The sequence below is a fragment of the Pleurodeles waltl genome, chromosome 10, assembly GCF_031143425.1.
Source record: "Pleurodeles waltl isolate 20211129_DDA chromosome 10, aPleWal1.hap1.20221129, whole genome shotgun sequence".
NCBI classification, from domain to species: domain Eukaryota; kingdom Metazoa; phylum Chordata; class Amphibia; order Caudata; family Salamandridae; genus Pleurodeles; species Pleurodeles waltl.
In genome coordinates this window covers 133,502,346-133,529,712 of record NC_090449.1, presented here as the reverse complement: position 1 = coordinate 133,529,712, position 27,367 = coordinate 133,502,346, and the positions used below count along the sequence as shown (strand labels likewise).

At 45.9% G+C, this 27,367-nt stretch overlaps 1 protein-coding gene across 1 annotated transcript in view; it reads right to left on the bottom strand.

The window, feature by feature from the left end:
* Window positions 1–27,367, bottom strand: part of LOC138261218 (cytochrome P450 3A29-like) — a 115,415-nt gene that overhangs the window by 66,750 nt on the left and 21,298 nt on the right. The window contains exons 4-7 of the mRNA XM_069209973.1: window positions 18,827–18,926; window positions 17,749–17,862; window positions 954–1,042; window positions 671–819 (exon numbers count right to left, since the gene is read on the bottom strand). Coding sequence (XP_069066074.1) covers window positions 671–819; window positions 954–1,042; window positions 17,749–17,862; window positions 18,827–18,926 — 452 coding nt within the window. The remainder of the gene's footprint in view (window positions 1–670; window positions 820–953; window positions 1,043–17,748; window positions 17,863–18,826; window positions 18,927–27,367) is intronic.

Below are 27,367 nucleotides of genomic sequence, written 5' to 3'. Positions count from 1 at the left end.
AATTGGAAGAGTCGTTTCTCATGGGGTGGAATGTTCTATTCGCCTAATAGTCCCACTCCGTTACCTTTGTATCTGGCCTATAAAGCTACAGCGGGCTATAAGGCTATAATGCACCATAAATATGATGTACATAAAAAATGTTTGATGTGGACTAGAAAAGCAGGAAACAAAACAACTGATTTTGTTAAGTTTGGTTTTAACATGAATTAATGAATTCTTTTGATCTGTGAAGTTGAGAAATTAGTGGAATATGAAAAAATGTTGGTTTTTCTTTTCAGGCAAGTCTTTCCTTCACCCACACCTTCGTTGAAAATGAGGGTCAGACATGCAGCTTCCTTCCATACCTTCAGCTATGTTTGATTTCATTTTAAGGAAAAATAGGCATGCTGACTTTAGGTAGCAACTTGTTTTAAAATGATTTTTAGAAATTGTTTTAACATTTCAGTTGAGATGGCAAATATAAAGGGGAATTCTATATCAGTGATGATCCCATAATGGAGACCTGCAAATTTATATTAATGAGGACCTGGATTTTATTATTTGTGTCAGTCACAATGAAAGAAACAAACTTAAAGAAAATGAACAAAGGTACTCTTGTAAACAGGATACTGGATTTTGTAACAATTTTCTAGATAAACAAAGGTGAGCAGCTGCACTCAGGAAAACAAACCTGTGATGAGGATAATCGGGCTGAAGAGTCCAACTTTAAGAGCCTTCTTAATGTGTGTAACTAGAGGGTCATTAGGATTGTTTTGGGAGTCAATGTTTACACTGAAGGAGGTGCTTGCGATCACATCCATACTGAAGGCTCCAAAGATGCTGGAAAGGCAATAGTTTAAAAAACATAAATCAGTCAACAAATACAAATAGGAACATACACACAGAGAGTAAATATCATCTATAAACACACAAACATAATATAAAAACACACACAGTAAAGGTTCTCAACTCACTCCTTCATATTCACAGGCTCATCTGATTCCATTTTCTTGCGTGCATTTTTCATCAGAATGTCAGCATAATGGCTGATGATGGGAAACATCTGCAATGGACAAAAGAAGTTAAGAGAGTGAAAAAGATAGTGGGGCACTAACCTTCCACTCAACGCAGGGCAGCAAGTAATGTTGCTGTGCTGGGTTGTGTGAAAGAAAGAGAGCAGAAGTGTTCCATATTTAAGAGATCAGGAGCATTACTGCTGTCTCCTTGGGCTGGCGCAGTGTGAGCTGCTTAGCACAAATGGAGGCATCCTTGCACCATAGTGCAAGAGTGCCTGCATTACAGGCAGGATTGTTCATGTGCAAGAAGGGACATCTTTCTGTACAAAAACAATCCTCAGAGGCATTTTACTCTTTTTAAGTGTGCTGCAGAATACATATGGACAGATAACGTGGAGAAAGAGATATTTGTCTTTGGTATGCCTCACTTCGGAATGCATCACATTTTGACATATTCCCAGGCTTGTTAGCTTTAGTATATGTTGGAATACGCTAAAATGCATGGATAGCTGCATGGGAAACCCCATGGTGTTGCAAAGGAAGCAGAGCAGAGAAGGATTACTGTCCCATATGAAAGATCATCAAGAAGTGTGGAATGGAAGTCACCACAAAGGGTTTCAGGCAAGCGATCAAAGGATCATGAGGTCAGTGCTAGGTGCGTACGTAGAGATGAAGAGTACTGCAAACGGTGGGGGAGGAGAGTGGATACTGCCCCCTTCACAGACACTCGTCGCCAGTGTTAAAAAAGACAAAAAGCTGACATACGCAGTAAGTAGAATGTTTTTTTAAACCATCTTCTATCTTTTTACACTAATGTAGGACTTACTTTACATCAATTTAAAACAGAGAGAACGCTCCACTTAAGGAGAGAAAGGGAGGAAGGGAAAGGGGTGTATCAGTGAGGACAGTAATACAATAATCAGTTACAATGATAAAAACCGAATAATAAAAGATAAATTACAACAACTTCCTTTGATCCCCCCAGTTTTCTGTTCACTTTTTGTCGATCATGCTCCAGATGCTCAGTCCTCTGTACAAGTACAAAGGATACATTTGCACTCTTGAAAGTGTGCTGCAGTGTGCTTATGGGACATGGATTGTGCAGTTTTTATGTGGTTTGGCCACCAAGCATTAGCAGATACTTGGGAGCTGCGGCCAACATGCTACACGGTAACAATGCCAGTGATGTAGTATATATTGAGGTGGAGTCCCTTGTGTCACAAAAGTCATCAGCATGTGACAGTTTGTGTCCTATGCTAATCAAAACAATAATGGCTTAAATGTAGAAGCCGCACTGACACACAATTTAAGCATGCATTCGTTTACACTGCAGAGTTCGACTTAGGTGGTATGTGAATTAAATCACGTTAGAAGGATTAAACTGACATTATGATGTAATTTAGACTCTGGATTAACATAAAATATTGAAATGATATTACATTTCTAATGATTAATAGTCTAAATGGTTTAGAAAATGTACTTCTTTGTTACATCTAATGTAACACATTAAAAACACTTTCTCATTTAAAAGGAAATGTACTACTCATATTAATTAAGTATTATTAGTGTTGAAATCACAAGTTTGCATACTATATGTTTTTTATTAAAACAAGTTAATTGAATGTATTATTGTAATTCTCTTTCGCTAACCTAAGTGAGGCCTGTTAAGCTTGAATTGCTGTGCAGGGAATGCTGATTCATTTCTTAATGTGAGTTTTCTTTCAGATTCTGTTCCCATGGGAAGACTAACTTTGGTAACAGGCCCTACTGTTTAGACATACAGAGAAAGTGTAACTTGAATTTAGAACATCCCGTGTAAATGGACTAATAAGTTATACAAATGTTTCAAACTCGTGTGGAGCTACATGGAAGGAAGATGTTCCCATGACAGACATGGGAAGGATGTGGATGTTTCAGTTTGGAGTTGTGTGATCAATTACTATTGGAAGATGTTCCCATGACAGACTTGGGAAAGGATGTGGATGTTTCAGTTTGGAGTTGTGTGATCAATTCCTATTGGATGATGCCCCTTCAACGTAACATGGACTGATATCTTTGGCGAATCAGAATGTTTTATGAACTTTTATACTGTTGACCAGTTGGACTTTGGTCAGAGACCCCTCCATATTCCTGAAGGTGAAAAGCTGTTCCTGTACCTCGTATGCTGAACCTCTTGGAGAGGTATCTTCCTGTCTGTTTTTGCCCCTTTGAAATGTCTTTTCAGATTCAGAGACCTCTTCCAATCCCCTTTCAGATGACTCTTGATCGAGCTTCTGACATGATGATGCTTTTCCTTTTTACCTATCTTTGTCCACCTTAGTTAGTAGTTTGCATTGCGAGATTATCTTATCCTAAACTCTTTTGCCCTTTTTGTCTTTTGCCTGCATGTGTTCCGCCCACACATGTATTTCCCTGATTTGGTTAGTTGAAGGGGTTTTTCTACACCCAGCAAACAATTATGGATCTGCTAAACTGAATTAACTGTTGATTGCTAATCCTGAGCAATGCTTAATTTCTGTATCTCAGCTATTTCTCTTAATGATAGTTATTTCCCTTCCTGAATGTTTAGTTTTGTTAATTTCAGTCCTTCAGAACTTGTTTTGTCACCTTGGGCAACCTTTTGTGATTATGTATCTTTATAAATTGTTTTTGTGAATTGTCTGCATGAATTTGAGCATGTGTTTGTAATAAACCCCTAAACTTTATTTCTGACTGGAGTTTACCTTCCATTTCCGCATTGGTCATGGTTTTTAAATTGATTGGGGTCGTATTGAAATTGTGTTAGTGGTTCTATCACACCACGTACTGGGTCCAAAGATTCATCAGCCTCGAAGGGCAGTGATTCCTGCAAAGGATGAACATGCTCCATCATCCACGCATGCAAAGAATCTGGAGCCTTCTCCCTTTGGTGAAGATTCATGACAGTATGTGAAGAAGCTTTTTCCAGGGTTCAACAGAATGCAAGTTAAAATATTAATTATTTAAATCAATATGTTACCTAAGAATTTATAGAGCAGTTTTTTAAAACAAATTGTTTGTAGATTTCACTATACTCTTTTTTTTTTTTAATCATCTAAAAAAGTGGCCAGATTTAGATGAAAGTGAATCTGTTGTTTTGCTTCAACTGCAGGATAAACAGTTAATTTTCATGGTTGCGAACACTTTGTTTCAAACATGCTTTTTACCATGTACAATCTAACATATTTGATTTTACAATGTATGCCTTTAATTTTGGACCATGAAATTAAGGATTCTTATGTCCATTCCAAATCAGTGGCTTTGAGGTTCTTCACCAAACTTCAAACAAGGTTTTTTTTCCTAATGTCTCTTCTCTCAGATAGGTTAGAGTAACATAACCAGCTCTAAATTACTGCATAGGTATGTGTTAATGAAAGCCCTTTCCTGCAACAGCCTCCATACCGCAGTCATTTCCACCACCATAAGGACAGTCAATGCATAGGATTGTATCCACTCCTGTACAAGGTAACGTCAATTGTATCTGAAGTGAATCAGAGAGTGTGTATGGAAAGTCCAACACTTCAACTACCTTTGCTTTGACTGGAATCAGAATACTAACTCCAAACCCTCTGAAAGCACTTTCCCTACTGTTGCTTAGACTATAGTGTCAATAGTAAATATAACCCCTCTGAAGTCCAACACTTTCCCTATTGTTTGGATTGGAGTGGGAATAATAAATATAACCCCTCTGAAGTCCACAACCTTCGTGACTGTTGCTTGGATTAGAGTGGAAATAGTCACTGTAACCCCTCCTAAGTCCAACACTTTACCTGATTTTGGATGCTGGAGTGATATTAATAAATATTATGTGTTCAAGGTGTAACACTTTTCCTATTTTCCTTTAAATTGGAGTTATATTATTTTTATTCCTATTGGTGTTTTTTTTTTTTTTTTTTAATATTTTAGTTTTTGTAAATGTTTATATTATTTTTAAAATGCATTTTTATTAAAAATTTATGTTTGGGGGCGTGGTCTAGCCACGAAGATAGTGGCTGCCTGAGACCAGGCTCCGCGGCCTGGTGTGTCTTAGGGGGAGGCGGCGGAGCCGGTCGGATACTGGAGGAGCCCTTACCCCTCCCTCCTCCCCCAGACGTCAGGAGGTAGACCCAGCGGCCTGGTGGGCCCCCTTGGGGGAGCGCGGAAGCGCAGTCGAAGTCCGTGGCTTACAGAGCAGGAGGCAGCCACGGGCTCGACTGCCCTGATGTATTCCCTGGCCGGGGACGCAACGTCGTGCAGCAGGCCCCAGTCCGAGAGGACTCGCTCGCACCAACCATCCGAATCACGGCACCCAACCTGGAGTCTAGCCTGGATGTGGACCCGCAATGAGGGTGACCACAGCTATTTTGGGAACCTCACAGGAGCCCTGAGGAGTCCTGACGGTGGGCAGCGGCGACCCGCTAGAGAGGGGCCCTGCGCACTTCTACCTGCCCCCGTGTGAGACGAGCAGCGCCCGTGGTCCACATCCAGACTGAAGCAGGAGCCGCGAGCAATGGTTAGTGCACAGGAAAGGAGGCTCTACGTGCAGGCACCATGACAAGAGGGACAAACTAAAAACTTTAAAAGTAGGTTAATCAAGGAAAAAAAAGGGGAAAAACAACCTTCACTGCAGGACGACTTAGCGTTGCTGGAGCCCTCTCTACACTTGTGACTAAGAGGAGCGCCTATGTCCTATTGTGACAACTACCCCACACGGCGAGGTCATCCAGGTGCCATAGGGGCCTTGCACCTACTGGAGAGGAGCTCTCCCATCACTGGGACACCATTCTAAAAATAAAGACCCACTATAAGCCACCCTCAGTTGCGGTCCCCAGAGAATACATACTCCCCGCAGGGTCTGAGCCCCATCATCTATTACCATCGGGCTCCAAGGTGCTCTTGGAGGGATCCTAAGGCCCCATTGTCTCCACATCCGGTGCCGTCGGGCCCCAAGACTGTACCAGCTGGTGCCTTTGCTCCAAAGCACTCTTAGAAGGGCCTCAAGGCGCTATCATCCCATTACTCGGAGCTGGCAATCACCATCCGGCTAACAGAAGCACCTCAAGGCGCCACCGGAAACACTCCAAGGAGATATCAGAAGCGCCTCAGGAATCTTGCGCCCTCCCACCTGGCATTGACGGGTCCTGCAACTATGCCATCCAGCACCCCTGGGCTCTACGGTGCTACTGGAAGGGCTTCCAGGTGCCACCTTTCTTTCGCTTTGCACCGGGGGGCTCCCAGACAGCACCAACTAGAGCCTTCGGGCTCCAAGGAAATACCCTCCTATCACACAGAGCTGACAGGCTCATTTGGGAGTAGAGGTGATTCAAAAGTGGGACTTTATGTGGGGTCAACATGCCCTCCGGGTGGTAGGATGAACCCACGGACTACAACGGAGGGCGACCAATGCTGACCCGCCTCCGGACAGTTCAGAACTTCTAGGGTGGTAACAACGCCCTAAGGGTTTCATCCATTTCCCCCACCACATCAATTCCGGCCTCTATACCAAGCATGAATTTTTTTTAGCACTGCGTATGTCCGGGGTGGCGACCAGCAAAACTCAAACTCAGACCCTGCCACAATACCTTGTAGTTGCCCCAGAGACCTCGGGCCTACAGTTTTGGGTCCTTCGCCTTTCCTGGTGTTCTTCATTCTCCCCGCTCGGAAGAGATGTCTCCTGGCAAATCGTCTGGTACAGTCACACATCAACTACTCTTCTCGGAAGCTGTCTCACAGCCGCGACCGATGTCAGCTTCCACTGTCCATCCGGATAACATTACAACAGACACCCTGGTGGGCGCCCACCCAGACACTGCCATGGAGCGTATACTGCATGAAATCTCTGCAGTAGGACGCCGCCTGAAAGCTATGGACTCTAAGATTACAGACCTCTCAGCCGTGTCTAAATTAATCCGAGTGGACATTGCAAGGTTCCAGGCCAAAGATACAGATCTGGACCACTGTCTACACACTGTTGAAAGTCAAGTCTCAAGCTTTCCGGATAATGAACCTGAACTGCAATACCTCTGGCACAAACTCACGGATCTAGAGGATCGGAGCTGTCGGGACAATGTCCGCTTCTTTGGCTTGCTGGAAAAAAAAGAGGGCACCGACATGAGGGCCTTCCTCCATGACTTTATCCCCACCATTACAGGCCTCACTTTTTCCCCCACTCTGGATTTCCAACAAGCCCACAGAATTGGGCCCCTTCACAATCAAACTGCAGGGAAGCCGCCCTATAATTGTCTGCTTCCTGCGCCACAAACAGGTCCGCCAGCTACTGGCAGCCGCTAGGGCACTTGGTCCATACCAGCAAGATGGCCATAAGATACAGATTCCTGTGGACTTTTCATGAGACACGAATGAGAAGCGGAAGGCGTTCCTTGCTCTTAGGCCTCAGTTGCGTCACCTGAATATCAAATTTGGACTCTTTGAACTAGCCAGAATGTGGATAATGGCGGACGGAAAATCCAAGGACTTCGTCGAACCTGCGGATCTGCTTTCTTTTTTAGACAATAGTTCCGCCCAACCTATGGATCAGGAAGCCGTGGATTTCATGACAAACACTCCCCCGCCACGTGACTCCACCTCGCTCGTAGCTGTTGACACTAGTGATCTCCGCATTCAATCTGCCACACAAAAAAGGGGCAGATTCTTGGACCGTCCCCCGAGGTCACAGGATGGGAGGGACGTGGCCCTTCAAGCCATGGCTGACATCACCCAGGGGCCACTCAGGGACAGAGACAAATCAAGGTCCCCCTTGAAGCCCTAGCTCCCTTCTAAATGCTTCACTGGCACGTCCCCTGGGGCTGCCTGACGGTCCTCATACCCTCCGCCGACAAGACTTTGGGATGACCACTGGTTGAGCGCTAAGTACCAGAAATGTTTTTTATATGCTGTTATTGCTATATTGTTATAATGTATCATTGTTATCTTTGTTCCTCTTATTGCTGCTGTTCTTGATGATGTTGTCACAATTTTACTGAGATTAGAGCCCCTCCTCAAACAATGAGTACTACCACCAGGCATATTTGGGACACTTGGGTAGGTGACCCTCGCTCCATCATCCCTGACGGGCTATGTGCATATATAAACATATCTGCAGATATCCCATTAACGACTAAAATGGCGATCCTTCCCTCACATCCCTCCTGCCACCCCGATAACTTTTGTAGAGGCCCCTGTTGTTGCTCTCCTTGTCCATCCTCATTGCCATGATTCTCTAAGCACATCTCCATCATCAAGGGAGTGCTTCGTGGCGCCTTAAGGTACCCATCTCCATTCCCTTCCTGGTGGACCTTTTATATCCCGCAATATTCCCACCATGGCCGATAGCTACACATGCGCAGGATTCAGATTCCTTTTTTCGCTCTGCCCCTTCTACCTCCCCCTCCTCCCCCATCACCAATCTAGCTGTGATATACCATAGTTTCTTCCGCCGGCTCTCTGCGCTCTCTTCCCCCTCCCTCGGACGGGCCGGCTGCGGGTTTTGCAGGATTAGACCCGCAGTTTAATGGCACCAAGCTCCTGTAAGATATCTCCCTAGACCAGAGGTCTTCAAACTGGGGGGCGGGCCCCCCTAGGGGGGCTTGAAGTGATCCCAGGGGGGGCCCCAGACTCTGGCCAAAATAAATATTATACAGATAACAGGCCTTTGTTTGAAGCAGAAGCATGTTATTGCAGTTTTAAAAAGGTAACAGTACTTAACTGCAATGTTTAAATAGGTTTAGACATATTTAAACATTGCCATGTTTATAAAATAAAATAAAAATTCTGAGGGGGGGCCCAATGATTTTTATTTTTCAACTGGGGGGGCGCGGCATTGAAAAGTTTGGAGACCTCTGCCCTAGACCCTGTGATGAACCTGGACTGTTCTCTCACCTCTTTTTGAGACTTGTATCTCTCTTCTGCTTATACCTTTCTCCCACTTCTCTCTTTTGCCCCCTGCTTCCCCTCTTGCCCATTACCCATACCCCACCTTCCCCATTACCTCCTATTCCTACCCCTCTCTTTGCTTGGCTTTATCCTCCGGAGTGCGATCGCAGTTCCCCGCACACCCCCGCCTCACCTCTCTTCCCGATATCTCCACCGTACATTCCACCCCAACATAGACAGCTCGAATGCCCACAGCGCACTTTATAGAACTAAAAGTGACTGCCCTGTACCGCCGAACCCAGGTGTCAATCCAAGGCATGGGAACTACCCTACCATTGATGGCAGTGTCGTGGAATGTTCATGGCCTCACGCATTATATCAAAAGAAAGAAGGCCCTCTCCTACTTACAATCCAAGCATACAGATATTGCCCCATTGCAGGGAACGCACTTGTCTCCCTCAGAGTCCGAGAAACTACGACGTGATTGGGTGGGCCGGGTGTTTTATAGCAGAAGCCCATCGTCCACATCGGGGGGCCTCTGCACCGCGCGTAAATGCAGAGTTGCAATACTAATCCGCCGTTCCCTACAGTGCAAGGTACTGAAATCATGGTCTGACCCGGACGGCCGCTACATCCATCACCAAACTCAGACTCGGTGTTCACACGCTATGCTTAGGGTCCGTATATGTCCCCACGGATTCCAAATGTTCATTTTTTCTGCATTTTAACCGTCTCCTCATGGAGATTGGAGCCACAAAGTACCCTTTGGGAGGGGATTGGAACCTGGCTCGCGACACAGTCCTGGACCGCACAGGCAGACTAGATTTTGGCAACAATGTAGACAGGGCCCTATGGGGAGATGTACTGAAGGTTCATGTGCTGGTGGACAACTGGCGCCTGTCCCACCCGCTCGATCGGGAGTAAACCTTCTTGTCGCCGGTCCACGGTATGCAGTCCCCACAGGATTATTTCCTTGTTTCACACAAACTGGTTCCTATGGCTAGGGACTCCCGGATTCTAAAGGTGGGGTTATGTGATCATTCCCCAGTGCTCTTAGCTCTAGAACTGGGCTTTATCTCTCCAGGTCGCAAGCCATGGCGTCTGAACATATCTCGCTACAGTACATCGCAGGGCAAGGATCAACTTTGCGATCGTGTCACTACTTATGTAACTGATAATAGGGGCTCGGTTTCTTCCCCTTAAGTTTTCTGGACAGCGGCAAAAGCAACAATCAGAGGACAACTTGTGAGGGATGCTGCCTTTGCTAACACCTGGGACCGCTCTGGCGACAGGACCTAGAGAACATAATAATATCTTGTACTCGCGCATACACTGCAACCCCTTCTCCGGCCACATGCTGTTGTCTGGAGAAGGCAAAGATGGAGCTTAATGCCCTCTATACCCCCCAGGCGGAGTATGCGCTACAAAGGCTGAAGGGAAGACATTAAGAGCAGGGGGAAAAGGCAGGGCGCCTACTAGCAGCCCAATTACACCAACAAGAGGCAGCGTTAGCCATACCTCCTATACGAATTACTGACGCCACGCTCCTCACACACCCACAGGACATAACCTGTGCTTTTGGGCTCTTCTACCAGACTCTTTACAGCCCAGAAACTGCAGAGAATCATGAGCGTTTAACTACGTTCTTAGAGGAGGCCCGCATACCCAGCCTCATGGAGGAGGGTAGAGGGCTCTTGGAAGGAGAGATCAGCAAAGACGAAATTCAGCAGCCCATCTCCACCTTATCACAAGGCTCCCGGGGAGGATGGGTTTCCAGCAGAGTTCTATAAATGGACGGGTTCCGAAATGGTGGACTCTCTGTATGAAGTCTTCCAGGGCGCGGAAAGAACTGGCTCTTTGCACCCTCTTTCTAATAGAGCATCTGTAGCGGTTCTCCCAAAGCTCGGGAAATACCCCTTATTATGCAGCAGTTACTGTCCTATTTCCCTCTTCAATGGAGATGTCAAAATATTGGCTGGTGTCTTGGTGGCCTGTCTCAAGAAAGTCATCCCATCTCTTATTCATAATACCCAAGTAGGGCTCGTACCTGGGAGATCATCGAGGAACCACCTTTGCACGCTAGCACATACACTCTGGGCTGCTAGAGATTCCAGGGAGGAGGCAGTGGCTATCTCCCTTGATGCAGAGAAGGCATTCAATGGAACAGAATGGTGGTACCTCTTTTCGAAACCTTAAAAAGATTCAGCCTAGGAGATGGCTTTATCAGAAAAGTCCGATGGTTGGATGACTCGCCTACAGCTCAGGTCAACTGCGGGGGCTTCCTATCTGATGTGTTCCCCGTTAACCGGGGGACACAGCAGGGATGTCGGCTATCGCCGCTGCTATTTCTCTGGTTCATATGCAGAAACCCCGCCATAACCATAACCGGAGTCACTATCCCGGGTGGCCGCTCCGTGATTTATCTATATGCCGATGACATACTACTTACGCTCACAGATCTTGCTCACTCCCTTCCAGCTCTGCGAGCGATTCTGACGGAATTTAAAGCACTTCCGGGATACAAAATTAACTGGGACAAAAGTGAGGCCCTTCCTTTGACCCCGGTGGCTACATGCGCAGCTATGACGGACTTCCCCATCTCATGGAACAGCTTGCGCCTTAAATATCTAGGGATACTCATCAACAGGGGCTTGGACCAAATGGTACAAAACAACCTGGACCCCTGCTCATCCTCATCCAACAAGACTTCGCAAAATGGTCCCAAATGGGTCTCTCCCTCTGTGGGAGGGTACAAGCTGTCCGGATGGTGACTTTGCTTTGCTACACATACGTCCTTGGGATGTTACCACTAAAGGTACCATTGTCAATGCTACAAAGGGTAGATGTGTGTGTACAAAAATTGGTATGGGGTTCTGTTGGAAATGGCCCTTTTTGCAGGGTCATCCCCAGTCTTTTTGCCTCCTGCCTCCTATTTTTTCTGACCTGTTGCTGTTGGCTTTTGAACTCTGAGCACTTTACCACTGCTAACCAGTGCTAAAGTGCATATGCTCTCTGTGTAAATTGTAGGTAATTGGTTTATCCATGATTGGCATATTTGATTTACTAGTAAGTCCCTAGTAAAGGGCACTAGAGGTGCCAGGGCATGTAAATCAAATGCTACTAGTGGGCCTGCAGCACTGGTTGTGCCACCCACATAAGTAGCTCTGTAATCATGTCTCAGACCTGCCATTGCAGTGTCTGTGTGCAGTTTTAACTGTAAATTAGACTTGGCAAGTGTACCCACTTTCCAGGCATAAACCTTCCCTTTTCTTACATGTAAGGCACCCCTACGGTAGGCTCTAGGTAGCCCCAAGGGCAGGGTGCAGTGTATGGTTAAGGTAGGACATATAGGGCCTGATTCTAACTTTGGAGGACGGTGTTAAACCGTCCCAAAAGTGGCGGATATACCACCTACCGTATTACGAGTCCATTATATCCTATGAAACTCGTAATACGGTAGGTGGTATATCCGCCACTTTTGGGACGGTTTAACACCGTCCTCCAAAGTTAGAATCAGGCCCATAGTAATGTGTTGTATATGTCCTGACAGTGAAATATTGCTAAATTCGTTTTTCACTGTTGCAAGGCCTGGCCTCTCATAGGTTAACATGGGGGCTACCTTTAAATCTGATTAAAGTGTAGATTCCCTTTGGGAGCGGATGGACATGTGGAGTTTGGGGTCTCTGAGCTCACAATTAAAAAATACATATTTTAGTAAAGTTGATTTTAAGATGGTGTGTTTGAAAGTGCCACTTTTAGAAAGTGAGCATTTTCTTGCTTATACCATTTCTGTGACTCTGCCTGTTTGTGGATTCCCTGTCTGGGTAAGTTTAACAGTTGGGCTGGTTGCACCTCACACTAGCCAGTGACACAAAAGGAGCTGGGGTGTAGTCTGCATTTCCTGATGAGCCATCTCTGCTAGGAGGGAGGGGAGGAGTGGTCACTTACACCTGAAAGGGCTGTGCCTGTCCTCACACAATGCCGTCTCTGGCCCCCTGGTGAGTGTCTGTGGCCTTGCCTGGGCAAGGCAGGATTTCACATTCAAAAGAGATTTTACTTTGAAGTAGGCCTACTTCAAAGGAGAAATTGGGTATAAGAAGGGCACCCAAAGCCACAGCCTTTAGAAATACTTCTGGAACCAAGAGGAACCTCTGCCTGGAGAAGAGCTGAATAGCTGAGGAAGAAGAGCTGCCCTGCCTGTGACTGTGCTTTGTGGAGCTATCCTGCAGTTGCTGCTTCTGCCAGAGTAAGAGGGCAAAGACTGGGCCTTCCATCTTGAGAAGAAATCTCCAAGGGCTTGATCTAGAGCTTGCCTCCTGTTGTTTGAAGTCTCAGGGACAGCAAAGACTTCTCTCTGCCAGCACCTGGAGTCTCTGTAGAGACTCCTACTCTGTCCTTTGGTGCCCATCCAGTTCCTGGGACCCTGAAAGGAGAAGCTGGCAGCCTAAAGACAAGAAAAGCCACGTACAGAGCGCCGTGCGGGGAAAAGATTGACGCGACTCCGATCTGCAGCTGAAAAAACGATGCGCCGCCGGCTCCGCAGCTGAGAAACCGACACTCGCAGGAAACACGACCGAAGAATCGACGCACGGAGCAGAAGAAATGACGGCTGGGAGATCACAACCTGCGCTGCAGGGATTTTGGATCATCGTTCTGCTGGATTTCCGACTCACGTACCGCCCTGTGGAGTTATTTTTGACACACACCCGCCCGTGCGGGGTTATTTTTGACACGCACCAGGTACATTTTCACGCTAGCAGCGCTAGTGTGTGTTTAAAACTACTTAAAGACTCTTTTTATTGATAACTTGCCTTGTGTATGGTGGATTTTTGTCGCTTTGTTCTTGTTTTGTTTAGATAAATATTTCAAATTTTTCTAAACCTGTGTTGTGTCATTTTTTAGTGTTTTCATCAAGTTACTGTGTGTGTTGGTACAAATACTTTACACCTAGCACTCTAAAGTTAAGCCTACAGCTCTGCCAAGCTACCAAGGGGGTAAGCAGCGGTTAGCTGAGGGTGAATCTCTTTTACCCTGACTAGAGTGAGGGTCCTTGCTTGAACAGGGGGTAACCTGACTGTCAATCAAAGACCCCATTTCTAACAGGTTCCATGCGGCTGAGGCTGTCCAATGCCACGTACCTCGCGAGTCGACAATGCGGAGGCCTGGGCTTGCCCTCTGTGGAATATTATGCATTGGCACTCCACCTACATCAGCTGACCTTCCTGCTCCCGGGCCAACCGGATCCGCCACTGTGGGTGTAGGCGGAACACGCTCTCCTGAATAAAAGAGGAGGCCTGGACGTACTTTATGGCGTCAATGCCTCCACGTCAGAGCCCGTCCAACCAGTGGTGCAGGCCATGCTACATTCATAGCGTCGAGTCCACCGCCTTTTAGGAGTAGACCCTCAGATACACACGCGTGCACCGCTCTGGGGCAATATTGGCTTAATGATAGGCGGAGAATTGGTTGACTGGGAAGGCTGGCGAACAAAGGGAATCCTAACTATCAACCAACTCCTTGAGAACGGGCTACTAAAAAGGTTTCTGTCTTTATAGGCCGAGTTTGGCATCCCTAACCATTATTCCTGGCAGTATCAACAGCTTTCACATTGTCTTTATAGCCGTATGGGTGCTCACCCACTGACTCTGCACCACTCACCTGTGCTTGATTATTTGCAAATCTAGGTCTCTTTTAGTGGAGTAACGTTGGGCGTGCATAAACTACTGAACCAACACCTTTTTCTCTTTAACTTTTCTTTTATCCCTCAAAGCCAAGTGGCAAACACGTTTACGGATAGACTATGATATAAAAGAATGGACTGCCCTAATAGAGGTTCGGGAAGAAGGTGTCCGTGAATCAAGAATGCAATTTAGTCTCTTTAAAACCCTACACGACTGGTACTGGACACCCTTAAAGCTCAGATCAGCAGGGCTCCTGCCCCACGCGCAATGCAGGCGCTGCCCATACCCGCGCTGTGACCTAATGCATATACTATGTGATTGTCCAACCACACAGCCATACTGGGAGGCAGTCGGGGACACGCTGAGGGATGTACTGCCATTACCACCCACCCTCCCAGCATCCTTGCTTTTACTGCATGATACTGGTGGTGTTTGGGATATATCCCGAATGCAACTCCGTCTGCTATATACGGCTTTTGCCACGGCTAAGCTCTGTATCCTACGACATTGGAGAGTGACAAATCTCCCCTCCCATGATGAGTGGCTATACTCAATGTTCCAAACTGTCACCCATGAACGCATTATTTATACCATGCAGGTCCGGTCAGAGCATCACGGCCACTCACCACAACCCCCCCTCCCACTTTCCTCCCTTCCCTCTCCACTATTACCTCCCTACCACAGTTGCCCCTGTTTTCCCTACTATCTTTCTCTTTTTCTGTATCCCATTCTCCCCCCCTTTCTTTTTCTTTACTCCAACCCGTACCCCCCGTCCCGGTTACCTTACTCTTCACCTATTCTTTGCTCTCTCTCTTGCACAATATTCTCTTTTCTCTCTCTACCCCACGCTTTCTGATTTCCATCCCTTGGCTCTCCTCTTTTCCATACTTTTTTCTTCTTCTCCAAGCCTTCTCCCCCATACCTTCCTCTAATTCCCTTTTCTCTCTCCTCCCCCTTACAACGGACTATAGTCCCTACCATTATCCACTCTACATCTTTGCATGGCTGTTCCATCTTCCGCCACCATCAGACGAGGGCTCTCAATGGTAACAACTGTCCCCTCTGTACCCTCGCTCCCTTCTCAATACTGTTGCAGCTCACTGCATCCCTTTGTTATCAGAGGTCCCTGTTGCATCAAGCTCGCCCCCTTATCAGGCAATAATACACTGGGCCCATACTCTTGCGATTATTATAGTAGCGTGCCATGGTGTTGTGCCCCAACTTCTATTCCAGCTTTTGACTGGACCTGCTACTCTGTAGAGCCCTGTCCCTTGCCTCAGGAGGTGATAATGCAAGGGGACAAGACCCAAGGATACATTTATGAAAGTTCTCAGTACCTAATAGCATGTACCCAATAGTATGCATATGTACAGCACGGAATCTCGCCCTTTTGGATCTGATGATCATGAATGTCACAATGCCGGGTGATTACTATTGTATATGAAAGTTCTTGCTGTTCTTTTGCACTGTACCTGCCATGTAAGATGTTACTTCTTTATGTATAATACTCAATAAAGAACTGTGAAACAAAACAAAAAATAATGTATATGTGTGTGTGTTATGAATTCTATTATATTCTTTGCCACAATATTTCTGACCCAATATTTTTGTAATATATGCAGTAAGCGTATAAACACAATATTTCTGCAAACAATATTTTGACACAATATTAATGTCAATCAATTTAGTTGTTTTGATATTTGGTCAAACCACCGTCTTAGAAGAAGTCTCTCCACCTAAGAGTAGCTCTACCACTTCTAACCTTCAGAAAAGACCTTAGAACCCCGCTTTATTCACTGCATCTACCCTAAACTGGTTCTACCGCAGAACTCGCAATATAAATTATGCCAATTAAGTGCACGTTATAATATATATTTATATTTGTTATCATGTCTAACTTTAATTATGATATAACCTGATTTCCCTCCTCTTTTGAAAGCCTGTGCATGCCTCTTTACCCTGCACTCAATGAGATGTAATGCTCAGCTCTATCAAAAGCAATCTACCACCCGGAGGTTAGGTTCATACTATATAAAAAAAATAAAAAAACACTGTAATAAAGTATTGCACATTTATCCTCTGCAGCATTTAAACAATTCCTGCTGCTTGAATGAATGCACAAATTATTGTTACGTATGACAAAAATGTAAATTGTCATTCCCTCTACCTTGGTACTCTCTTTATTGAATGTGTCCAGAGATAGACTTCTGAAATTACTTAACTGATGAGGGATTCCCATTGCAGTTTGCTCTGTTGAGGCAAATGAGGTCAGGAAGAAGGAGCAGCCCACCCTAAAAAGCCCAATGCTCAGAACTTCAAAACTGCAGAAAAGCTCCACACATCCCAAACACTCTACTGTCATGCCTGCCACTCACTTGAATAGCTTCTAATTTTGGGCTAAGGCAGCCCACTCTCAAACCTATCCTAGTGAAAATATTTCCCACTTTATTGTAATACTTTTTTAGTTACCACTGATAATATTAACAAATCTGCAAATACTGAAAAAACATTGATTTAGTTAGCGCACTCTTATTTTTAGCACTAAATTTCACATATCTTTCAGAAAACTTAAGATATTGTTTCAGTTACAAAACTATTTCAGAATGGGTAAACTGCATTAAAAATGTACAAAACCCCTACAGGAACACATGGGAAAGAGGCACAAGCACTGCTGAAGGGTATTTATAATCTGTAGCCATAAAAGCAATTAGTGGGTCCAATCGCATTGGTTAAATTAAAGGCTTCCCACACTAATAAAAACAAAGGGAATGGGGAGGAGAGGAGAGAACCAGTCCACAGCCCCCTCCCTCAGAACTCTGAAAAGAAGCATCTATAAGAAAGGCATCATTATAAAGGGCTTCCACGTTTTTAGTACAGAAAGACTTACACATGTAAACTTTTTGCCACCTAGTCTCTCAACTACTGTTTTAATTCCTTGCAGCTCATCGGTTCTTGTTCCTATGCCGCGATGCACTTGCACACTAGATAACGTGTTTAAATTCAGAATATGAAGATATCACCCAACGTGCTTAGTCCTGCACTCTTCTGAAACATGTCTATTCCAATAACTGGTTTTGCCAGTAAACCTAAAAATTGAACTCTCACTTCAGCCCAAAGAAACCACATCAGGGAGCTAAACTGCCATCAACCACCCACACAAGCTCCCTGGTTTACTCGTTGTTCTTCCATGAGAGGTACAATACCTCTTTTAGTTTGCCACTGGTGAAGGTGGGTGAGATCACAGTCCGTATTCTCTTCCATTGCTCATCCTGTGCAATTGTGATGGCAGAGTCCAGGGGTCCATTAGCACCAAGGCTCTACAGAGAAACGAAAATTAAAAGTATAAATAGGTGAGCTTTACAGACATTAACATATTTTAGATCTTCCCTCTTCAAGCAGGCCTCTTCACCTGTTACACAAAGCTTTGCACTTAATGCACTTAGCACCGTTTTTCGGTGTTTCTCCTGTTTGTGTGATGTTGTTGGCTTAATACAGTAGGCAAAGGAGTAAATTCATTCCCCCACACTTTTCATATGTGAAAGATGGGACTAACGGCATTATTTGCATTTGGGTATACTGCCACCAAACCTTCGAGGCAGACAAGACCCACCCTCCGCTAGTCTGTGCCAGCATGCCCGTCAAACTAGCACGCAATTTTCACTGTGTTAGGGGCACTAATGCAGCACCTGTGATATTGGGCAGTCAGCTCTGTAATGATTTTGATTTTTTTTTCTTTAAATAGAAAGAGCCCCCGAAAATGGCATTTTTAACTGAAGGGAAAAAAAAGTAAAAGACCCCCAATGCACAAGGTGCTTTCTATGCAGCACACCCATAAACACTGAGCGTGTGACAGTTGTTGCAAACCGGAAAAAACACCAGCAACCCAATAGGGGAACCTATTCCACTACTGAGGCTTCAGAATTAGTGTCAAAGTGGTTACCCACCTCGAATTGGGTTCAGGAAATCTCTAGGTTGAAGGACAAGAATCTGATACTTTGGTGATTTGCCATCAACTTCTAAAAACCTGCTAAGTTTGAGGAAAACCAGTTTCTAGCACTCCTTATTCCCCAGACGGGAAAAGAGTTTAATTTTTGTTCCATTCGTTTTAACAAACGGTATTCATTGATCAAGCTCCTTTACTTTCTAAAGCATTCACAATTAGCAGTTTTCACCATTCTCTAATGAGAAAGCAGCAAAAATGGTGCACGTGGATGGACTCTTAATGGCTGAGCGAAGCTTCCATAATATGAAACCTGGATTTGGACTCAGAAGGTGACTTACCCGCCGGTTGGTAAAGTAGGTAAAGCACTCTTTCACCAGAATGGTTTTCACAACTGCAGGGTCCATGACGACCAGAACAGGTTGTCTACCGTCATAAATCCTGTTGTGGAAAGGAAATAAAAATTCATTAAATTGCACCAAAGTCAAAAACGAGCTAGACTAGATCTTGAAAGTAGCTTTCTGCATAGCGAATGACGTGCGGATATGATTTAGTGTTAGAGGTTGGTGCCACCAATCTCCTCACATCATGCAGTTATGAAGTTAAAAGTATGTCTGTGTATGTCTTTTAATTACGATGAAGTAATAGAAGTGTCAGAACCTTGTTCAGAGGGCCACGGGGCAACGTGGTGGTTGAGGACTTTTGCACTCAATGTTCTATTGCCCGCTCTACTATGGATCCCGCTCAACCAGGCCAAGCACCCCCCTCTGCACCTAACCCTAGTTGGGCAGCATAGGACGAGCAATCAGGGTTTCTTCGGGGGGAAGCACAGATACAGATCAGGGAACACTACTCTTAAAATGGGCTCCAGGTAAATACTTGCTTTTATACAAAAATAAGTATTCAAATTTTAACTCTACACATGCAAAGGTAATCCACATTTGAAAGCAATAATACAAATCCCCTTGACGTCGGGGCTCTAGTAGTTACCACTCCCTGTCTTCCCCCCTCTGGTGTAAAGAGTTCAATGTTTTTTCCCTTTCACTGATGACTGCATCCAGGTAACGTACACTATTAGACTGTACCCAAGAGTTCTCCCCTCCGACTCTGTTCAGAAGTTCAACACTATGGTCTATGGGGTTGCAGCACCAATGCCGGTATGTCCCCCTAGGACCAAAAGGCCCAGTTCTTGGCTTTCACACTCTGGTGGTGTGGGACCCTTTGGTGGTGCAGCACAGCCCTGCTCCGGATCAGCAAAGGCCGGCTGTGCACAGTCACACATGCATGACCTGTCAGGTGCAGGCTCTCTCCCTTGAGCCACGCTGACAGCTAGTTCAGACATTCGGGATTGCTCCTGCTCCAGCAGTCATGCTGTTAGTCCCTTTTCCCTCCATAGGGAATGGGGGTGAAGCTTTTGCTCAGACGGGGCTCTGGCAGTGTCCTGTTGATCTTTGGGCCTCCTTTGGCACAGTCCACACAATGTGGGCTGGTCCCGCCTTGGTCACAGCAGCAGTTTTGCAGTTTCAGGCATTGGCCCAGACCCTTGATCTCAGAGTCTCCGGCAGCCCCTCCTGGTATTACGGGGTCACTAACCCAGCACTCACAAGTCCAGTCACGCTGATCAGAAGTTGGTGTCCATGGCGGCCCCTCGTGGCATACGGGCCGCTGAAGCAAGTTGCACAAGGGTGAAGGCCCGATAGGTGCAGGAGCTAGTTTCCCCCATAACACTCCTTGATTCAGTCTATGGTGTCTCCTTATGGCATACTGGGTCCCTGAATCGGTACGGCACGCAGGCTATGACCTCTGCAGAGTGGGCTCTCCAACTGCCCTCCTTTGTTCAGTCCTTGGCAGCCCCTCCTGGCATGCAGGGTCGCCAAATCACTCCTGCACATGGGCTATAGCCCGACCAATGCAGGAACAGATTCCTCACACTTCGCACAGCGAGTTCTCACATCAAGGCTCCCTACTGGACCTCCCTCCCTGCAATGCTTTCCTTTTCCTTCCGGGCCACCGCGGTCTTCATGAAAAGGCAGGTGCTCCGAGGCAGGTGGTCTTGGTTTTCCTGGGTGATGTTGCCTCACCCAGCAGCGAGGCTAGAGGGCTTGAGCCCCTAGTCCTGGTCACAGGTCATCATCTCACCCTGGAGCATCATGCCAAGAACATTTCTGCTGCCTGCTTTGGGTCATTAAGACTTTTGAGAAAGGTACTTGTAATACCCCCCACTCTGGCAAAAAGACTTATTGTACAAGCAACCATTCTGTCCCGACTCGATTATGGTAATAGTTTATTTCTTGGCTCTCCACAATATGTGGGTAGCAAATTGGAGGTGGTCCAGAATGCTGCAGCCCGTCTTCTGCTTGATATTCAAAGGCATACTTCAGTTAAACAGGCCTTGTCCTCTCTCCACTGGCTTCCGGTGGAATAGCGTATAAAATTTAAAACCCTTTGCATTATCTACAGATCACTACATTATAGAGGACCTCATGTGTTAAAAACATTAGCTACCCTTTACAAACCTGTCAGAGCTCTTAGATCTGCATCTACAGCTTTAGCTTTACTTCCTAAAGTCAAAAAAGGTAGATGGGATGGTGCGACGATGGAATATCGGGGAGCCAAATTATGGAACTCCCTCCCCCTTAGTATTCGACTAACTAGCCACAAACGTAATTTTCGAAAGGCGATTAAAACCTGGCTTTTTAAACTTAAGTTCCCTTCTCTTGCACCTGTTGTTGTTCTTTTGCGCTGCGAGGCCTCCGGGTAGTCAGGCGCTTTACAAGTGCAAATAACATAACATAGCATAACAGGCAAAAGTCTTGCAGAGTTTCCCCTCCTCACACAGCCCATCTAGCTGCTCGGCAGATGGCAAAGTTGTGGGCTCTCAGACACCCCTACTTATAATCCATTTTCAGAAACAAAATGTAACGTAGGGCCTCATTATGATCTCAGCAGTAAAAATTGCCGAGATCAGCGCTGGCGGTCAAGAGAAGACTGCCAGCGCGACTACCCCCCCCCCCCGCCAGCAGTATAATGGCTTTCCTGCTGGGCCGGCGGACGGAAACAGTGTTTCCGCCCACCGGGCCAGCAGGGAAAAGGGCTGTAACATTGACAGCGGCCGCCACTTGTAAATCGGACAGTGACCTGCGTGACGGGGCACTGCACAGGTGCCCCCTGCACTGTCCATGCCAGTGCAGGGGCTCCCAGGGGGGCCCTGGTGCAACCCTTCCGCAAGCGAAAGGCTGGTGGAAAAGTGATCATTATCCGAAGGGCAGCGCTGCCCTGTTGGATAATGATTTCCTCAATCGTCAGGCTGCCGGTCGGCGGTAGCCTGGCGGTGGAGGAGGGACGCCTGTTGTTTCAGACACCTTGCCGGTGGCGGTCTTTGCCGCCGCTGCCAGCATGGCGGTCTAAACCGCCTGTGTTCATAATGACCCCCTTAGTGTCTGGGCCTTTGACCTTTTATGTTGGGGGATTTACTTCTTTGAAATGGACATCTTTCCCATTTCTTCTTCTATCGAAGCTAATTAACCCACAACACGATTCATTGAAGTGACCAGAGTTCACACTAGGATGTAAGCCACAGTAATATGTGCATCAAAAGGGTTAATCTTAGGCCTCAGCCCTGATCTTTATGATTCCTTTTCAATCCATCTCCCTCCTCCTGAGAAGTGTTCAGGTCCCTTCTTTGTGATCTATTACTGAATCAAAGAGCCCTCTGAAATGCACACAGAGAGCCTGGCTCTCCCATCCTTCAGTGCATGTCCCACCCAGCTTACAGGAATGCAGGAATACACAGATCAGTCTGGGGAGATTCCACTACTCCTCGTTTTCACCAAGCAGGCCTCAGCTTTCAAAAAATGGAATCCAAGGTCCTTCATGAAAAGTATCAGTGAAAGCACATCTGCAATCAGTGTACACCTACAGCACCCTCAGTGCCCAGTACTGTTATCCTCATGTATTATGCTACCGCCAGCATACAAGCACCCAAATGCACTCAGTCCGTGCAGACTGTATTGCAGTCACACTGTACTGTACCAGAGTGTGTTATTTTAAAAACAGAGAATGACAGCACACACATTTATCATGCATGTACTGTACCCCATTTCACCTTTTGTGTAGTATATTTCTTGTGAGCGCACATGCATCATCTAATGCTTTCACCATGCACGCACTTCCACATTAACCTTATGTAGGCCAAAGGAGAGTTAAGCACACAGCAGTGGAATTTTTAAAAAGGTGAGTGAGCCTGGAGGCCTCATTCCAGTGACACAGGGTAAAAAGGACTTTTACTACTACTGGTCACTACATGTTATACTGCCACCACAGTGCTTGTGCTGCTAAATTCCTGTTGAAGGCAGTAGCCTTCCACCACTATGAGGGCAGCACTTTGGGCACCCCTCCTGGTACAACAAGACCGCAATCCATAAGTCAGGCCTATGTCATGGCGTACAGGCATGATTCTTGTTCACTTATGACAACAAATCTGCATTAGGGATCCATACAATAATACAGTTGGCCACTCAGGGCAGGGGCATGCATCTCTCATCATGCAGATGACCTTTCCATCCCAATACAAGGTAATTTCTGTAACTGAGTTACTCTTGTGACACAAAATTGTCGAAAATTAGGCAAGACCTCCTGCTTGCATGATTCAGAGTAATTTGGTTAAAAAAATGCCTATTGCAGGAGCACAGAAAAGGAGCATGAGCTGCTGCTGCTGTTTGTGACTGCTGCATTTAGCACACGTTTCTTCACACAAAATGCATCCTTGGATCCATTTTAGATATGAGGATGCCTTTTTTGCTAAGAAAATAGCACTATATGCATGGTTATGCTCCTCGCATAATTCTGTGCAATCTTGCACCATTTTGCTGCAACTTCGCATAATCACCCTACAGAAAATTACACAAATTAGGCCCACAACTATTTAAAGTTAAAATCACTGTAATTTTATCTCAACAGATCAAAATGTTTTTAGGGGCATCTGAGTCAGTGTGTGCATAATGCTCCAGAAATAACGTTTACAGCAAGATGCTACAAGCTATTACTCTGAATCTACCATAATGCATTGCTGGAATGGCTAGTGTGATATTTTGATTGTGGCAGAACTTGATAAATGTTTTTTACATATTTTATTAGTCAGTGCCATGCATTATTATATATATATATATATATATATATATGTATATATATATATATACTAGAAATGAGGTCTTTGGTTGGCAGTCAGGTTACCCCCTTACCCCCTGTCCAAGCAAGGACCCTCACTTAGGTCAGGGTAAAGGAAAATCACACTCAGTTAACACCTGCTCACCCCCCCCTTGGTAGCTTGGCACGAGCACGTAGGCTTAACTTCAGAGACAATGTATTAAGTATTTGTATTAACACATACAGTAATACACTGAACCACTACAAAATGACAACACAGGTTTAGAAAAATAGTTATTATGTTATCTAAATAAACATGACCAAGTACGATACAAATCCATAAGATACAGTTAAAAATACGATTTTAGCACTTAAAAACATGAAAACAGTGCCTTGAGGCACAATTACTGAAAGTTGGTAAAATGCGGTGTCATGACGGAGTCGGTTCCTACAATGTGACGCCAATGGCACCATTTACGGAGTCGGTCGAACCCCAGGTACAGTACCTTAACGAAACAGGTTGGTGCACGGAGCCGTGGAGCGAGGCGTCGCTGGATCGGATGAGGAGTCGGGTTCCGGTGCCACGGGGTAGAAGGGTCGAGGCATCGCGCAGCGACGTTGGATCCTTACTACAGGGCGGTGGAGGTGAAGCAGCATCGGATGCGAAGTTGGTTCCGGCAAATACGAGGTCCAACAAAGTCACGATGCTGCGGGGCAACCTCACAGGGTCGCAATGACATCACAAGGCCGCAGGCGCTGCGCTGGCGTCAGATCTTCATGGATGTCGTACTTACCACACTCCAGTGTCAGCGAAGTCGGGTAGGTTCTGCAACTGTAGTGATGCGAGGCCTACAGGGTCATCTGACTTCTATGAGGTCCACAGCCTCGGGGCAGGTGGCACCGTGGCTCCGGCATAGTGGCGTCAGCTTACAGGGTCGTTGGATTCGTCGCACTCAGCAAGGTCCTAGGGCTCAGGGCCAGCGGCGTCATGGTTCTGGGCAGCGGCGTCTTTTGCAAAGCCGCACGGAGTTGTCCAACGCCATTAGAATGGTTTTTCTCCAGAATTCATTTCAGAGGCCCAGGAACTAGGATGGTACCCTCTGATAAGCTAGAGTCTACAACATGCAGACTCAGAAGTGGACGATGAAGCCTTTGCTGTCCCTGAGGTTTCAAAACAGGAGGCAAGCTCTACTCCAAGCCCTTGGAGATACCTCTCAAGCAGGAATGCAAACAAAGTCCAGTCACTTCCCCCTTGCACAGGCAGAAGCAGCAACTGCAGGACAGCCCAACACAGCACAGTCACAGGCCAGGGCAGCACTTCTCCTCAGCTCTTCTCCAGGCAGAGGTTCCTCTTGAATCCTTGAAGTAATCTAAAGTCTGAGATTTTGGGTCCACTACTTATACCCCTTTCTGCCTTTGAAGTTTGAAAACTTCAAAGCAAAGTCTCAAGTGTTTGTAAGATCCTCCCTTGTCCAGGCCAGGCCCCAGCCACACACCAAGGGGCTGGAGACTGCATTGTGTGAGGGCAGGCACAGCCCTTTCAGGTGTGAGTGACCACTCCGCCCCTTCCGCCCAGCACAGATGGCTCATCAGGATATGTGGGCTACACCCCAGTCCCCTTTGTGTCACTGTCTAGAGAGAGGTGCAAACAGCCCAACTGTCAAACTGACCCAGACAGGCAATCCACAAACAGGCAGAGTCACAGAATGGTTAATGGAAGAAAATGTCTATTTTCTAAAAGTGGCATTTTCAAACTGACAATCTAAAAACCAACTTCACTAAAAGATGTATTTTTAAATTGTGAGCTCAGAGACCCTAAACTCCAAATGTCTCTCTGCTCTCAAAGGGAATCTGCACTTTAATAATATTTAAAGGCAGCCCCCATGTTAACCTATGACAGTGATAGGCCTTGCACAATGAAGTCCAAATTTTGCAGTATTTCACTGTCAGGGCATGTAAAACACCTAAGTACATGTCCCACCTTTAACATACACTGCACCCTGCCCATAGGACTACCTAGGGCCTCCCTTATGGGTGACTTACATGTATAAAAAGGGAAGATTTAGGCCTGGCAAGTGGGTACACTTGCAAGTCGAACTAGCAGATAAAAACTGCATACACTGACACTGCAGTGGCTGGTCTGGGGCATGTTTACAGGGCTACTAATGCAGGTGGCACAACCAGTGCTGCAGGCCCACTAGAAGCATTTGATTTACAGGCCCTGGGCACCTCTAGTGCACTATACTAGGGACTTACTGGTAATTCAAATATGCCAATCATGGAAAGCCAATTGCACATACATTCTTTATAGGAGCACTTGCATGTTAGCACTGGATGGCAGTGGTATAGTGCCCAGAGTATCAAAAACAGCAAAAACAGAGTCCAGCACACATCAACAACCTGGGAAATAGAGGCAAAACGTTAGGGGGGACCACACCAAGGATGCCAAGTCTAACAATACACTTAAAAAACCAAAGGTTACAGGTACGTTATAGTTAGGCTCACATTTTAAATGCACAAAACCATATAAATTCACCAGTCACAGTTGGAGTTATCTCAAGTAACTATAATTCATGCATTAAGGTAACTTTAACTCACATCCCACCATGCATGTTTTTTTTGTCAAGACATTTACTGCAAATATTTCACTGATATTATCAATGATGTTATCAAAGATGTCACGAGTGCCGTAGTTTGTGGGGTAATTAGCAGTGCATGGTGAGGGTGTGAGTTATAGTTACTTTAGGGTACAGGTTATAGTTACTTTAGATAACTCTAACTATAACTGGTTAATTTCTATGGTTTTGTAGGTTTAAAATGTGAGCCTAACTATAACGTCCCTGTAACCTTTGGTTTCTTTAGTGAATTGCTATGTTTTTTTTCATTCTATTTCCTTACTATAACGTTCCTGTAATCTTTTTTTTTTTTTTCAGTGAATTAGTATGTTTTTTTTTTTAACGCATATTCCTTTTCATTACTATATGTTAATCCAGCCACCGATACATGACGGCGGTTGGCCACAGGGCCTGGCCTGCGACTAGTCCCCGAAGCCAACCCCCTATAAGCACCCAACCTTACACCATCCGCAGCCTTCGCCCAGGCGCAGCAGGGGACGCCTGCAAGGTATGGCCTGCAGCCAGTCCCTGTGGCCAACCCCTCTAACCACCCAACCCCATGCTATGCAAGGCTCTTTGGCTGTGCACGCGGAAGTTGCCCGCAACGTCTCTGGGTGTGAGAATAGGTGTGAGATGGTGTATCTGTGGTGAGAGTGACTGTGCGAGTGTCTGCCTGGGTGTGAGAGTGCGTACATCACTGTTTTACTGGGTGCATCAGTGTGTGTGCAGGCCTGAGAGGGTGCATGAGGGTGTCAGTGGGTCTGTGAGTGGGTGCATGAGGGTGTGACTGGGTGCGCAAGGGTCTCAGTGGGTCTGTGAGTAGGTGTGCAAGTGTCTGAGTAGGTGTGTGAGTGGGAGAAAGACTGAAAGAGTGAGAGGAAGAGAGATAGAGACTTTGATGTATGATGAATGAGATATTTCTGCACAATTTAAAAATAGAAATGTTTTTTGCTCTTGGCAGGGGGGTCCTCCTGGGACCCCAAAACCAGAGATAAGGGTTCAGGGTGTCCCTACCCAGGTCCCTTTACTTTTTTTTCATCTTTTTTTCTCAGAAGCCGAGTCCCAACATGATTGCCAACACTTTCTTATTGACGTGTTGTCAGCCAATCAGATCTCAGCACG